The following is a 15,489-nucleotide window of genomic DNA, read 5'->3' as shown; positions in this document are numbered from 1 at the left end:
GGATAATGCACATACAACCATAGTACAATACTATATATGAGCCAGATTTAGCCCAAATGGCTAGTTTCCATCTGCTGTCCCTGGCCAGATATTTAAAAGGCACCCTGTAAGAAAAGCATAAAATACAGTACATTTATAATACATTACAGAGGTTAAAAAACAGAATTAATCTAAAAACACCACTTGTACACAAAGGGCAGGACAAACAAGCAACATGTGGTGGAAGAAGATGTAACCACAATAAACCACTGTACAGTATGCGCTTTATTATTAGTTCATGTATCAATGTGTTTGTTCTGATTTATATTAGGATTACAAATGTGTCAACACAGTAGAAAGACTGGTAACTGTTACAAATATGTTATTCCTTAGAATTTTCAGTTTGGTAGGTCGTTATTGTTTATTCTGAATTGTATGACTTCCGTGATTATGTTCACTGTCAAATGTAGAGGCTAGCAAGAGGCTTTTATCCCAAATGTTGTAGGGCTACTGAAGAACTCAGACGTCAAACTATGGCTTAATATAATTTAATAGTTCACCCATAGCTTTTGTTTGGTAAGTAAATTGCTTGCTTTCCAATAGATTATACACATGAAAATACATTGTAAAAAAAATAAAAAAATAAAGCAATCAATTTTGAACGATTCTTGGTCCGATGTCTGTTTTTAGATGATGTTACAGCCTACCTAACTACCAAAGACATATTTCACCACTCATTCATTTATACACATATACATGGGTCTTGTGTGAAAAGTAAACACATGCCACCGAAAACATTACCTCCCGCCCTGCACTGTCGCTTGGGTGGAGGTAATGAAGAGTCAGTTCCTTCCAGTGTTCCAGATGGATGGTGAGAGTATTCACCTGGAGGAAATGGATGTGATCCTCGGTGTGGGAAAGTCTCTCCAGCTCCGCGTCTCTCCTCCTCAGCTCAGCTATCTCCTGCTCCAGTCTCTCCAGGAGTCCCTCAGCCTGACTCACTGCTGCCCTCTGCTGGGCTCTGATCAGCTGCTTCACCTCAGAGCGCCTTCTCTCAACGGAGCGGATCAGCTCAGTAAAGATCCTCTCACTGTCCTCTTCTGCTGTCTGTGCAGAGCGCTGTAAAGAGACACACAATCTCACACACACACGCAGACACACACACACACACGCGCGCGCACACACACACACACACACACACACACACACACACACACACACACACACACACACACACACACACACACACACACACACACACACACACACAACACATTACTTACAATTTATTCCCTCTCTCTTTTTAAGCCCAGATGATTCTCCTGCTGTTTGTGTGTATGTGTGTGTGTGTGTGTGTGTGTGTGTGTGTGTGTGTGTGTGTGTGTGTATGTGTGTGTGTGTGTGAATACTCTCTTTGAAGGACTTCACTGCCTGTCGGAGCTTCTTCAGCTCCTTCTCTCTCTCCTGGGCTCTCTGCTGGACTTTCTGCTGACCACACCCCAGCTGCCTCTGTGGACACACACACACACACACACACACACACAACAGAGAGATTGTTTTATATGTGGAGTGGAACCATACTTGATTATCTTTTGATATCTTGATAATTGAATGATTGTCTTTACTCCCTTTCTCAGTGCTACAGACCGGATATTTCTGTATTATTTGTGGACAGGAAACATATTGTGTTATCAATCATGGCCTTATCTATTATCGTGTTTTAGAGAGCATATGCTTACAGATGTGAAGAGGGTGAAAGTGTCCTGCACAAAGTGAATTGTAGCCGAACCTAGTGCAATACTGTCAACTACGTGACCACAAAGCAGTGTGGGGAAGAAACTCTTCCTCACTTGCAGACGACTTAACATTCCCAATTTTATAAATCTGCACGTACATGTTTGTGTGGCCCCTGTTTTTATCATTGCTAGTTCCCTAGTGAACATGTATTTAATCATTCACACTCAGTGCAGTTAGGTGTTAAGTCATTGTGAGTTTTGTGTAGGAATGGATCAGAGCTAATTGCAAGCCCCTCTCACAAATTATAATTGACCACAGCAGTATAAAGCTGAGTGGGAGATTCACATTAGAGTTATAGGTAAGCTTGAATGCACTATGCATTAGATCATGGGTTCCCAAACTCCATCAATGTGGGCCTCCCCTCTGAAAACAGTGACACACCCGCGCCCCCCCCCAACCTCCCAAACTTGTCCATTTTGCAAGGCAGCGTTAGCTAGTCCATAACGTTACACAGCTAAGTTAGCTCGGTGGCACCTGTTGCTAGTTAACGTTATGACGTTTTCGCACAATACATTCATGCCTGCGGGGCGAGGCTCTCTCTGCACTATCCACAAATTTAGTATACATCTCTCCCAGTATTTAGTTTGATTTTCTGACCTTTAAAATCACGTTTCATTCAGAAAAAACTGAAAATTAAAAAATATTTTTTTTCTAACCATCCCTCCGCGCCCCCCCTGAATTTCTTTGGGGCCCCCCAGGGGAGGCCCGCCTCACAGTTTGGGAATGCCTGCATTAGATTGATCAGTTACAGCCACAGCCAGACAACGTTTCGAGTGTATGAAAACATTTATTGATTGTGGTGCACGTCATCATTATAACAGACCGTGGTTGAAATATTCCAGAATAAACGACCACATTTTCATTTGCAAATTTTGTTGACCATAACAAGGGTGAATTGATCTGTCGTGTCCAAAATACAAATACGTTGATAAATAATAGTTAACCCTAAAATTCCTACACTTTTTTTGGCAAAGTGCTGTATTATTCCAGTAAACTAAATCAAAGCAAAGTTTCTAACACTTGGTGAAAAATGCCACAAATTATTCTTCACACACAAAAAAAAGAATAAAGAAAAAAAAGAATAAAACCAGTTTGCTACATGTGAGTATAAAAGCTGTACATGGGCTGGGCTGGGTGGTTCACAGAGAGATTTATAAGATACCTCCAGTGGTGCATAGTAGATTTGCTTTTGTTAATTTGTCCCTTTGGACAAGAGTTCAAGTTCTTCATTGATGCATTGTCTTTGTAATATTAACCTGGAAGGCACGTGATCCACAACAAATTCAAGGCATTAAAAACTACAAATCCCTGTTATCATCAAGAGCTGAGACGTCTGAGGCCTGAAAGAAAAACAGGTCCTCTCCCAGCTTTCTCGCGTGGTTGTGGAGACCTCTGGTCCCTCCACTCCCTTCCTCCTGTTGCCAGAGTCACAACAACACAGTACAACAAAAACAGTCTTGCTAGCTGAGACATGCTAGCTAAGATGGAAAAGAATGAACAAGTTTAATAGCTAGGCTTAAATCATGTCACTATTATCAGTTTAAAACTATGTACATAAACCTTCCAGATATCTAAGTAGAACGTGTGTAAATGCTTTCCTGATGTGACCATGCTAAACACATCTTGTATTGTACTGTGTATTCTCCCCACAAACATCACAAAATAATCACAGAGTACAAACACACAGATGCTATTCGGGTCTATATATGAATGAGTGAGTTTGACTGAGACTGAGGAACGTAGCCTCCTTGACAGATTCTTAAATACTAGCGGGTTCAGCCCGTGATTTCTCTAAGGCACACATGCCTGTTGCCACAAACTAAATGATTTCAGAACAAAGTCTCCATCTTCAAAACATGTTTAAAGGAAAAGAATAATAAAAAAGAGAAAAACGTCAGTAATATCAGCTACTGCAATTAAGGTTAGAGTTTGCTGCTACTTTTTGGTTTAAATATTCCAACAGTTTAAACAAATATTACTAAGTTAGGTGTAACTAGGAGAGTAAAAATAGGTACAGGGCAACAAAAAAACACATAACCATGGAAAGTACAATGAGAAAAATATATAAACGACATTGAAAAAAAAAAAGACTTAACAGTTTCACTCCATCTATGTGGGTGTTAACAGTCGATTGAGAGAGTAAGAGTTCATTTTCACAGTCCTAGGACAAGCAAACGTTACCATTTTACGTTACAATTTTCATTTTTGTGTCACACACGCTTCTAAATATTAATCATGGATATCAAACATTTCCACAAGCCAGAGTACTCTTCTACCAGCGTGGAAGGTCTCCAGTATGCACAAAGACAATTATGAGCCATCAAGTAATCTGCATGTTTAGTAAAGTGTAAAGGTGATCTGTTCTGACCCTGAGAAGAGGACTGCAGATTTAGAACTAACATGACAACAAGACACCAAAACAAACAAAAATTAACTTTTTTCCATTTTCTTTTTCCACCATCTGGATACTAGCACTAATATACAACCATGCAAAAAAAATCACACACTATCATAGTCCAACTTTTTCTTACAAACATACCTACACAAGATAACATACGCGCATAACTTCATACTGATATGTAATATATGTTTTTTCCTTTTAAAAATATTTTTGGAAGTTTTTTTTTCCAATACATTATTTATTTCATATTAAATCTACCATTAAAACAAGGCGATTAGTGATATTTAACCCAGTATTTAACTAGAATTTTCTCAAAAGAAAAAAAAAGGAAAAGTACTGAATTACAAAGTCAAAGGCAAGTTCACCCACAGCTATGGGAGGGGGTTGCTGATTTTCAAAATGTAGCTATGTTGGTGCCATCTGAGGAGTCCTTTAATATGTCAAAATTATTATTTAAGTTGGTGCCATCTAAAGAGTCATTTACTATTTCAAAATGGCGATTTCCACCCCAATAATGAGGGGAGACCATTGTGGAGGTAACTGATTGGAGGGGCATGAAAAACAATCTTGTTTATCTGCAGGCTTATCATGAAAAGGCCATTTCTACATTATGACATCACAGTCATTGTCTGACACAACACTCTATGACATCGCACAACCACACTGTGACAGGCTGGTGGCACACAAACAGGCTATGACATCACACAATCATTCTAGAACAGCACACAAGCACGCTATGACATCACACAATCATTCTAAAAACAGCACACAAGCACTCTGTGACATCACACAGCCATTCTGTGACATCAGACAAGCACTCTATGACATCACAGCCATTGCCACAGGTGTTCAGTCTGATTGAAGCAGTCTATCCAGGTTGCCATGGGGACAGTGAACCTGCATCTGAGTAAAGTGACCTATGGCATTGATTAATGAAGAAGACATCTTCGTCATATCACTCCCTCCAACAGAGGGAAAAACCGATGGATGATGGATGGATGAATGGATGGATGGAGGGAAGAGATACAAGAGATAGAAGTGTAGTAGCACTACACAGGGGGGGCCTCTTCAACCTATCACTTCCTCTCAGCATTGACCTGAACCGAGGGAGAGAGGGAGGGGTGGATGAGGAGAGAGAGAGAGAGAGAGAGGGAGGGAGGGAGAGGCCTCCTCGTGGTCAGTAGTTGAGGTGCCTGTGTCCGGGCTGGTGGAGATACATGGCTGCTGTCTTGGCCTGCTTGGCCCCTCCAGGGTGGCGCAGCAGGTTGAGACGGTGCAGCGCCTTGCGGGACGGGGGCTGTGCCCGCTGTGCCAGGCGGCCGGCCTGCTGGGCCTGGTCTAGGACGCCGGCGCGGGCAGAGAGGGTCGCGACATAGCAGGCTGAGTGGAGGCTGGCGTGACGCTGAACCACCGCCACATCTGGCCTGCAGGGGGCGACAGAGGTGGAGGAGGGGGGGGTGAGTGTTATCAGTGACACAAGAAAGAAAGAAAGAAAGAAAGAAAGAAAGAAAGAAAGAAAGAAAGAAAGAAAGAAAGAAAGAAAGAAAGAAAGAAAGAAAGAAAGAAAGCTAGCTAGCTGGCTACTGCTGATAAGAAGTGCTAACAAAGTGGCTAGTTATGAATGATTAGATCTTTCTATAAAGGATCAAATCTGTCCCCGCTGACCTTTTAACCTCCAGCAGCTCATCTGCAGAGCAGGGGGTCGAGGAGGCGGGGCTAGGCGGGCTGCGTTGCCGGCGTATCTACCTGTGGCGCGGCGCGTCTAGCGAGCGGCGTCCCGTCTCTTTGCCGGCGGCGCTGGCGGCCTTGGCGGGCGGCAGGGCGAGGTCGCGGGTCAGCGGGCTGCGGGGGCGGGGCCGGGAGGCGGCGTAGACGGACATGCTGGGGTGCTCGATCAGCAGGTTCTCCAGCGGGCTGGCCTCCAGCGGGACGGGCTTGCTGCCCCGCCCCGTGAAGCAGGGAGGGGGCGTGACGAACCAGCTCTCCTCCAGGGAGCACGCCTCCAGCTGCAGGAAGCCCCCGTCTCCTTCCTCCTCCTCCTCCTCTTCCTCGGGGCCTCCGTCAGGGTCGGTGTCGGAGGTGGAGTTGAGGGAGATGCAGGAGGAGTAGCGGATGCGGGGGCCGGCCTCGGGGGAGGGCACCATCACTAGGTCCTCCTCATCGTCCTCTTGCTCGGGAGCGACGGCCAATCCGGAGAGGGCGTCACCGCGGGGGGCGGAGCAGGCCTCGGCTGTGTGGGATTAAACGGTAAAACGGTAAACTGAGTGCACTATTGGGGCGAAGGACACCCAAACACAAAAACGTGTTTGGAGCCGACAAGCCGTCCAAAAAAACATCATCAAGCTGAGATCTGGCGAAGAAAATAGTCCCTTTATTCAGAACCTCAGAGCAAAAACATTCATGCCAAAAATGAAAAAGTACTAAGGTGAGAAAATAAAATACAGAGACAGGAGAGCAAACGTTTCAGTCACTTGACTATCATCGGTGCTACTGCTTGCAGAAAACGTTTTTCAACAATATATATAAGACAAAGACATCTCCTACAAGGTGTAGCTCATCAGCTAATGATTATAAGGCAGCAGAGAGAGAATGTCCCTGGTATATAAACCGAGTGCACTTGCATAGCGCTTTTATCCAAAGCGCTTCACAATGCCCTCTCTCATTCACACACACACTCACACTCACACTCCAATGGCGGCCAGCTGCCGTGCAAGGTGCTAACCTACTCATGTCCCAGTTCATCCATGGAAAACAAATATTTTACATACTTGTAACACCCTGACTTGCCTGTAGGTGGCACTGTGGCTAGAGATAGAGATTCTCTGGTCATCACAATGTAAACAATCTTTGCTTGACACCCAGGTCTAAACACACTGGGCATGCAGCCCAGTCAGCATAGACTGCCTGACCCAAATACCAACACAAGTGTGTGTGTGTGTGTCTGAGAGAGAGAACGAGCTATGACTGTCACTCAGGGGTCAAGTACCCCGAACCCCATCCCTAAATGTCATAAAATCTATCTACAGAGTTCTCCTATTCAATGAAGCATCACTTAACCGTCAACTCTCACAGTCTAACTACCTCAGCTCCTGATAGGGCGCTGCCATGCGTCCTAGTAGCTCATATTAGCCTGGGTCTTGGTGGTCTTGTCATTGTCAGTAATGCGTTATTAACTCTAAAACTCACAGAGGTGTGGGAAGTATGTATGATAGAAAGGGGAACCTGATCTCAGCTGAGGTGTTAAGCAAGCGGACTGCTGTTTGGGCTGCGTTTGGGCTCTAAAAATAGACCCCAGGTCCTTAAACAGATCTGAAATGAAATAGGGATGTCTGGCCAACATGCCCCCCCCCCCCCCTCCCCCCAGACAAAGTGCAGAGTTGACGGCTGTCTGCCTTCGGTCTGAATCTCTTGACAAACAGCTGAGCACTATTCTGTGAGTGTGGCCATGTGCGTGTGCGTGTGTGTGTGAGTGTGGATGTTTACTTCTCATTGGCTGTTTTGCATGGTGAGGTTCTCTTTTACATGTTGCGTTAAAGTGTGTGGTGTGTCGGTGTGTAGCGTGTCAGTGTGTTGTGTGTAAGTGTGTGTTGATTGTATTATGTACGAATGTATGAATGCACTTTAAACTTTGTTTGCACATGTTTGCACATGTCTATGCCCTAATGTTTGTTTTGTCCTTGTTATGGCACCTTTGCCCTGTATGAACAGCCTGTATGTCCAAGACAAATTTCCCTCGGGACTAATAAATTAATCTTGAATGTTGTGTCAGTGTGTGGCGTGTCGGTGTGTGGTGTGTGTGGTGCATCTCTCTGTTTGTTCCTCGGGGCTGCTCAGTCTCCGCCCCCACGGCCATCTTGTTTACCCACAACACCACCAATCTCCCCGAGGCTGACAGCAGCCTGCATGCAAGACCTTAAAACGACTTACACACCCCTCATCGCTGTCTCAGTAAGGCCAATTAGCCTTAATCCTCTCACCATTGAGTGTGTGTGTGTGTGTGTGTGTGTGTGTGTGTGTGTGTGTGTGTGTGCGCGTGTGTGGATGGGGGGGTGGAATGGGTCTTTGTGGGCTTGGTGGGATATTACCCAATCACACAGCGAGGACTGATGTATATCGATAACTGTTAACCTTATCAAACAATAGTCGATTAATTGATAAGAACGTCCCGCGCTGGACTGCGCTTTGCTCGCTTCATTTTTGTGTCTTCTTCTGCTGTGTCGTTGAAATTTCCCAGCATCCCAATTAGCCTTCACTACGTGGCGAGGCACCCTCATGTGCTAAATCATGATTACATTTCACGCAACTCCCGTTGATAATGTTCGTTCCAAAAAACAAAGTTCCGTTCCATTAACAAGCAATTAATTGAGTAACCAAATCTTACTCGAGTAAATTATTTTCGGCAATTAATGGACAGTCAACATCCCTAGACTGATGTGGAGAAAAGATACAGCTATTCAGCCCATCTCTGTTGTGACCATCACTTCTGAGGTAACAGAACATAACTAGGTCACCGACAGAGCTGAAGACAACCCATCCTGAGAGGAATGATGACCCAATAACACATATCACCACCAGAGATCCAACATCCCAAATCAGGATCAATGACTATGAAGTATAAATATGAGTTCTCTATACTGTCAGTATGACACAGGCCTGTATTATGAACACAGTGGCAGCAGCAAAAGTTAGTGTGAGTGCGTGAGCCACTTTAATTAATCTACAGTCCATTAAAGGTGGCTGGTAGCCGTGCGACCAGGTCGAGCCCCTAAATAGAGTAGGTGTTAAACCAAGTCTAGCCCCCAATGGGAGTTCTGCTGCCCCCCCCAGAACGGTAACTCTACCGGGACCTATTTTTACCCCCCACCACCTCTGCCCCCAATCCCCCAGACACTTTTGTTTGACCTGTTTACAAGTTCTGGTGCCCATAAACTGCCAAATGCCCTCCTCAACCCCCGCCCCCCCCCCCCCCCCCCCCCATACCTGGGCCAGCAGGCTGCGCTCACACCTGAGATATTCACACGCTGGTGGAATATGAGAAGACTCTTGCCCCCCCCTGATGCATGTGGGTATATAGAGCTGTGTATGTATGTGTGAGTGTGTGTATTTTCATTTGTGTGTGTATATATGTGTGTGTGTGTGTGTGTTTCTATTAGTGTGTGTGTGTGTGGATGTTTTTCTATGAGTGTGTGTGTGTGTTAGAGAGTTTCTATGAGTGTGTGCGTGTGTGTGTGTGTGTGTGTGTGTGTGTGTGTGTGTGTGTGTGTGTGTGTGTGGAGTCTTTCCCAGGGCAGGGAACACAGTATGTAGCATCTTGGTGTGTGCCATTGGTGAATCTGAATTTAGTAGCGCTGGGTTAATGATGTTCAGGCCATCTGAGGAGAGCCGGCCAGGGCGCTGCACATTGTTGAGGTGCCTACAAGATAACACCAGTGTTGTCATAGTTTTATTCGTCGGTGGGAAAAAATCTACACCATGACATCCCTAGTGTGTTGGTGTGTACTCAGTGTGTTGGTGTGTAGTCAGTGTGTTGGTGTGTACTCAGTGTGTTGGTGTGTACTCAGTGTGTTGGTGTGTAGTCAGTGTGTAGTCAGTGTGTTGGTGTGTACTCAGTGTGTTGGTGTGTAGTCAGTGTGTTGGTGTGTAGTCAGTGTGTTGGTGTGTAGTCAGTGTGTTGGTGTGTACTCAGTGTGTTGGTGTGTAGTCAGTGTGTAGTCAGTGTGTTGGTGTGTACTCAGTGTGTTGGTGTGTAGTCAGTGTGTAGTCAGTGTGTTGGTGTGTAGTCAGTGTGTACTCAGTGTGTTGGTGTGTAGTCAGTGTGTACTCAGTGTGTTGGTGTGTAGTCAGTGTGTTGGTGTGTAGTCAGTGTGTTGGTGTGTACTCAGTGTGTTGGTGTGTAGTCAGTGTGTTTGTGTGTAGTCAGTGTGTTGGTGTGTACTCAGTGTGTTGGTGTGTAGTCAGTGTGTTAGCATGTAGTCAGTATATTGGTGTGTACTGTGTAGTCAGTGTGTTGGTGTTAGAAGATGGTGCCGTCTCAGGTATATGTCATAAACTCTACACGCTTGCATTTCTTCCCATATATACATTTTTTGTGTGTACATTTTCTCCCCGTCAGTTTTTTGCCTGTATACATGTCAAAGTGTTTAGTACGCCTTTGCGTTCATGTAATTGAATAAGTGACTCTCTGAAGCGGATTGATAAAGTACAACTGAATCATCTGAGCAGCATCAAAGTGATTCATCTCGCCAGAGCGGCTCAACCATCACCTGTACTCTGATTCTGAGTCATTCTGATTCTGATTCATTCTGATTCTGAATCCAGGGTGGAGACACTCACCTAGATAGTCCACCAGGATCCACTCTTCATCCTCCTCCTCATCCTCGTCCTGCCGACCGAAGCCCCGCTCTCCCGGCCCGCGGACGCTCACCTCCTCCATCTCGTCCCCGAAGAAGACGCTGGCGAACCTCTGGAACATCCTCGGCCTTCCTTGGGGGGTTGGGGGGGGGCCAAGGGGGTGGCGTGCGGCTGGGGAGGGGGCGCTCTGGTCATCAGCTGCAGGCGCCGCGTGGGGAAGGCGCCGTCGTAGAAATAGGGGCTAAAGTGCATCAAACGGGAAGGGTCAGCTGAGAGGAGCTGGGGGCAGGGGCGGAGCGGGGCTCACCTGGATTAGTGCACATGTACAAAAAGACCTAAAGGGAAGGAGAGAGAGAGAGGGGGGGGGGGGGAGAGAGAGAGAGAGAGAGAGAGGAGTGAGCAGACTGATCCCGGATCAGACCAGCGTGTGTAGTGAGGGCATTATGTCTCGGTGCAGCTCTGTAGTCAACTGAGCTGTATGTTTAAAGAGGCGATTGTTCTAGAACAGGCATTCCCAAACTGTGAGGCGGGCCTCCCCTGGGGGGCCCCAAAGAAATTCAGGGGAGGCGCGGAGGGATGGTTAGAAAAAAAAAGAAGAACCTTTTTTTTTATTTTTTATGTCTATGGTTTTTATGAATGAAACAAGATTTTAAAGGTCAGAAAATCAGAATAAATAATGGGAGAGATGTGTACTAAATGTGTGGATAGTGCCGAGAGAACCTCCCCCCGCAGGCATGAATGTATTGTGCGAAAACGTCATAACTTTAACTACCAACAGGTGCTACCGAGCTAACTTAGCTGTGTAACGTTATGGGCTAGCTAACGCTACCTTGCAAAATGGACAAATTTGGGGGCTTGGGGGGGCGCGGGTGTGTCACTGTTTTCAGAGGGGAGGCCCACATTGATGTAGTTTGGGAACCCATGTTCTAGAACATCTAATAGCGCCCAGAAGCAGACAAATCCACTGCATTCTAAATCACAGCACAAACCTCAGAGTGGAGCTTCACAGAGGTATTAAAGAGCCCCTGTTCACCCATGGTCATCCAGTTACAGTACAGTTTACAGGTGGGGATATAATTTGCCTATAATCCACCAGACATCCCTCATAAAGCCAATATATCACTAAAGCAGGAACACGTGTCTGTCTAGGACCAGATGGCATATGCATGACACTACCTGACACCACCAGAGGGTGCCGCTGTTTCCCCATCGAGATCTTTTTTCACCTTATACACACTCACATACACATTACACCTTACACACTCACTGTATATACAATGACTGCACTACTATCTTATCTTATTTTGCACTACTATCTTATCTTATTTTGCACTAGTATTTTGTACTTGCTCTTTGCACTGTGCCGTCTTTGCACTGTGCTGTCTCGTCCCTGCACCCTGTCCAATGTTGTCTCCATGTTATGCACCGTGCTCGAAAGCAAATTCCTGGAAGTCTATGTTGAAGAACTACAATGGCAACAAAAATGTATTCATATTCTGCCTCTTAGCACGTCTCTGTGTCTTTGAGAAGAATGCTGCTTGGAAACAAATAGCGTTCGGCCTTGCTGTTGGATTGCCGGGTCAGTTTGGGGATCTGTATACTGGTATTTAGCTCACTAGCTAATCATGTGTGCACAACTAACGTTAGCTAACATTATCTAAATAATCAGCTAGTGGCCAGGCTCAACATAAATCAATTTGGACTACAATCAAAGTTTACTCTGGCCAATCAGCGTCCTATGAGGAACTACTGGTAGCTACATGGTTTAGGTGTGAACACAGCCTATGATGATAGCCTGTGATAGACAGTTGACTCATTCAATCACTTGCCAGTGTTTTTTGTTGTTATTGTTTTTGTAAGTGCCTGCCCTTTTCCAAACGTTTTCCAGTGACGGCTTCCCAGATGGAAGTGATCTGTGGACTGAGCACACATTCAAATAATCTAAGGTTGTTCGGAACACCCGTTTTCTCTGCGTGTTACAAAGTGATTCGCTACATCTCCAGTTTGTTTCACTATGTACAAGGATGGGGGAAAGCATCATACTGGCAAGGTGTGTCCTAAAATGTAAGGGTTAGTTTTCCAAATCAGTAGCCGTACTGGAGGTTTGTTTATGGCTGTACTCACCACCGTTCTAGCAACTACCGTACATTTAGAAATCCCTGCAGTAATAAATGTTTGGTTTCACAAGACTAGAACCAGGCTGCATTAGGACTCATATCATAAAATCTCTGTTTTGACATTGAGATAACAAATGCACTCTTTTGTGCTGAGTAATCAGGAGATGGATTTCCCTGTTGTTTCCGAGCAAATCAGTTACTCCAGTCGATATTGTTGCATCAAAAGTGCCTTTTAATGTGATTGGGTTGGTTTGAATTTGATAAGATGCAAGTCTTAAATATGCTTGAGAAGATTAAACATGACTTTGTTTCTTTGTCGTTTGACAGGTTGCATACTTGAATGGCTAAATGTTAAACAGGCAATAGAGTTTACCCTTCCCCCACACTGAACTGCAGGGCATATGTCATGGCCTCTGACCCTGGCCAGGGCCCGTGTCACACACTAACTATAATTCATGTCATGATTTCTGACCAAGTCAGGGTTAGTGTGACACACTAACTATACACAATACTATAATTCTGCCAAACTGAACTGAATTACCACAATGTTTGGCTATTGTCAGCCACTGATAACACAATGAGGTAAAACATTGTCACAGGCTATGGATTTTCAAGAAAAAAGCCTAAGTTGAATGCTAGTAGTGCATAAGTAGAGCAAGCAAAATCAAAATGCTAAAATTGTCTTTCAAGTGTAAGATACAGAGAGAGAGAGAGAGAGAGAGAGAGCGAGTTGTCAGTAAATGTTAATTGGAGCATCTTGGTGAGACTATAAAGGGGAAATACAAATGGCGTCTAGGTGTAGGTTAGGCCAACCTCTCATCTTTCCTATCCCGCTGTGCTTCTCTTATCTGTTAGACTTTTTAACACAAAGAGAAGCAGCTGTCCTTTGAGATCGAGCTAGCGGGCTGTCTTTGTAAGCGCTTATCTTTTATCTACTGTTTTTTGTCCGACGAACGACCGTTTCTAATCGCACCTGCTCGTCCTCTGAGCAAACTGCTGCTCGCCTGCATTGTGTAGGCTACCGCCTGGGTCTTTTATAAACAAGAACGGGAGCGTCGAATTGATACGATTAAGATGCAGATTATTAAAAATGAACGGACGGTGTATATGTGCCCATAATGTAGTCGTGGAAAAACCTATCGCTTGCCCAGATGGGTCGTCTGTTGACTGGTTGGTTGGGTGATTAAGGGGCTTAAAGATTAAGGCTAAACCGAGGCCTGCCTACATGTAGTTATACAGCCCAGTAACACTGCCCAGTAACACAGCCCAGTAACACAGCCCAGTAACACAGCCCAGTAACACTGCCCAGTAACACAGCCCAGTAACACAGCCCAGTAACACAGCCCAGTAACACTGGGACCGCATTGTCGACGTCATAGTTTTTTTTTTGTCAGAGTATTGATCAGATAAAAACACCAGACTTATTGGACCTGATCGACCCACAGTCTAATACAGTCTAAATGGAGACTTATGGTTCCTGTTCTCTGAGTGCTTTCCTGAACAGACCCACAAGGAAAAACAGCTAGAGTTGTTATTAAAAAAACATCCTCGAATGTTATGTAGCTATTCAGGCCAGCTGGTTGGGAGAAGCGAGGGGAGGTGACTTCTTTAGGCGTAACCCTACACCCCATGGGCGGACCATGCTAGTTCAACTAGGCTAGTTAGAACAAAGATTAATATGGTAAACCCAATTTGATGGCCTATTATGCTTTTTAATAACGTGCATTGACTCGTTTATTTAAGAACGCACCCTGTCGTTTTTAGTTTGCAATAACAAAGGATCACAGTACAAAATAGGCCTACGGTTTTCAGTGCAAACATCTAGGTATTCTTAGTGCCAAAAGTAGAAATTCAGCACATATGCATGCATTTGTCCTTCATCAGTCTTGTGAAAAGGAAGAAATAGGTTAGGTTATCTGTCAACAATATATTTTCGTAAATGAACTTTCTGTTCTTTCAACAACAGACAACAAAGGACCCAAAAATAGATAGGCTACTCACTTGCTGCAATGAGAGGTGTAAACAACAAAAGACGATATTTGGCGATAAACTCCTTAAGACTTTGAGGTAGATTGTTTCCTTTTCGGAAAATAGAAAAAAATAGGTATTCTTCGCAGAAGAAATGTGAGTTTAAGGACCTAATTCGGAGCTTCCCAGTTCGTTACTTTTCCGATCGTTTCCGAGGTCCCAACTGTTCCTCTTTGTTATTGTTGTGGAACACTAACAGCTGATCGTGGTGACGTAACTAAGGACAGCCTATGGGAGGGTCATGTCTTAATTTTCAGAGCCAATCATATCCCGCCGTTCACTCTGACGGACTGTCACCAACGCACGTGACCCACGCCAGAAAAAGACAAGACTGGGCAAAGCTCCATAGATGATTAGGGCACAGCATCCATGGGCATAAGCACAACAATTTTGGGAGTTGTCTTTTTTGTACTTTTACTTAGCAACTAAAAATGTTTATAGTTCATGGTCATTATGGTCAGTTTGTATTATCAGTATTAGTGTAGGCAGCAAATGATACCAGTAGCCTACCTATTATGTAATAACATGGTAATATAATATTTGTCTGAGAATATAAAAGGGAACAACAACAGTAAACTTCTGCTATTCTGTAACATCCATCCGGTTTATCACCGATAAGCTCAACGTTTAGGCTAAAGTTGGCAAAGTACCAAACAATACTGCTTGAATCACTCAATAATAGTTTATATAATAGTTATAATAAATGAACCATCACAGCTAAAATAAATCAATACCAAGAAGAAAGATACTTTAAGACTATTTTCCCTTTCCCTTGGTTAAGGATTCATACATTAATAAAATACATTTCAACACTGA

At 44.5% G+C, this 15,489-nt stretch overlaps 1 protein-coding gene across 1 annotated transcript; it reads right to left on the bottom strand.

The window, feature by feature from the left end:
- Nucleotides 1–2,560: 2,560 nt before the first annotated feature.
- tp53inp1 (tumor protein p53 inducible nuclear protein 1) lies at nucleotides 2,561–14,824 on the bottom strand. The gene is made up of 4 exons (XM_084441674.1): nucleotides 14,647–14,824; nucleotides 10,511–10,863; nucleotides 5,924–6,407; nucleotides 2,561–5,601 (listed from the first exon to the last, which is right to left on the bottom strand). Exons 2-4 carry the CDS (start codon nucleotides 10,647–10,649, stop codon nucleotides 5,355–5,357), a joined length of 870 nt encoding a protein of 289 aa, XP_084297800.1. The 5' UTR covers nucleotides 10,650–10,863; nucleotides 14,647–14,824; the 3' UTR covers nucleotides 2,561–5,354.
- Nucleotides 14,825–15,489: the final 665 nt, after the last annotated feature.

This window comes from Borostomias antarcticus (assembly GCF_949987555.1).
Source record: "Borostomias antarcticus genome assembly, chromosome: 8".
NCBI classification, from domain to species: Eukaryota; Metazoa; Chordata; class Actinopteri; order Stomiiformes; family Stomiidae; genus Borostomias; species Borostomias antarcticus.
The sequence above is the reverse complement of the archived record's forward strand: the minus strand, read 5'-3'. Positions and strand labels throughout refer to the sequence as shown.

What these genes read in the sequence shown, in the direction of transcription:
- tp53inp1 (XM_084441674.1), bottom strand. Translation starts at nt 10,649, where the DNA reads ATGTTCCAGAGGTTCGCCAGCGTCTTCTTCGGGGACGAGATGGAGGAG. An exon ending in GATCCTGGTGGACTATCTAG is followed by an intron (nt 6,408 to 10,510) that starts GTGAGTGTCTCC and finishes AATCCCACACAG; the next exon opens with CCGAGGCCTGCTCCGCCCCC. An exon ending in CTAGACGCGCCGCGCCACAG is followed by an intron (nt 5,602 to 5,923) that starts GTAGATACGCCG and finishes CGCCCCCTGCAG; the next exon opens with GCCAGATGTGGCGGTGGTTC.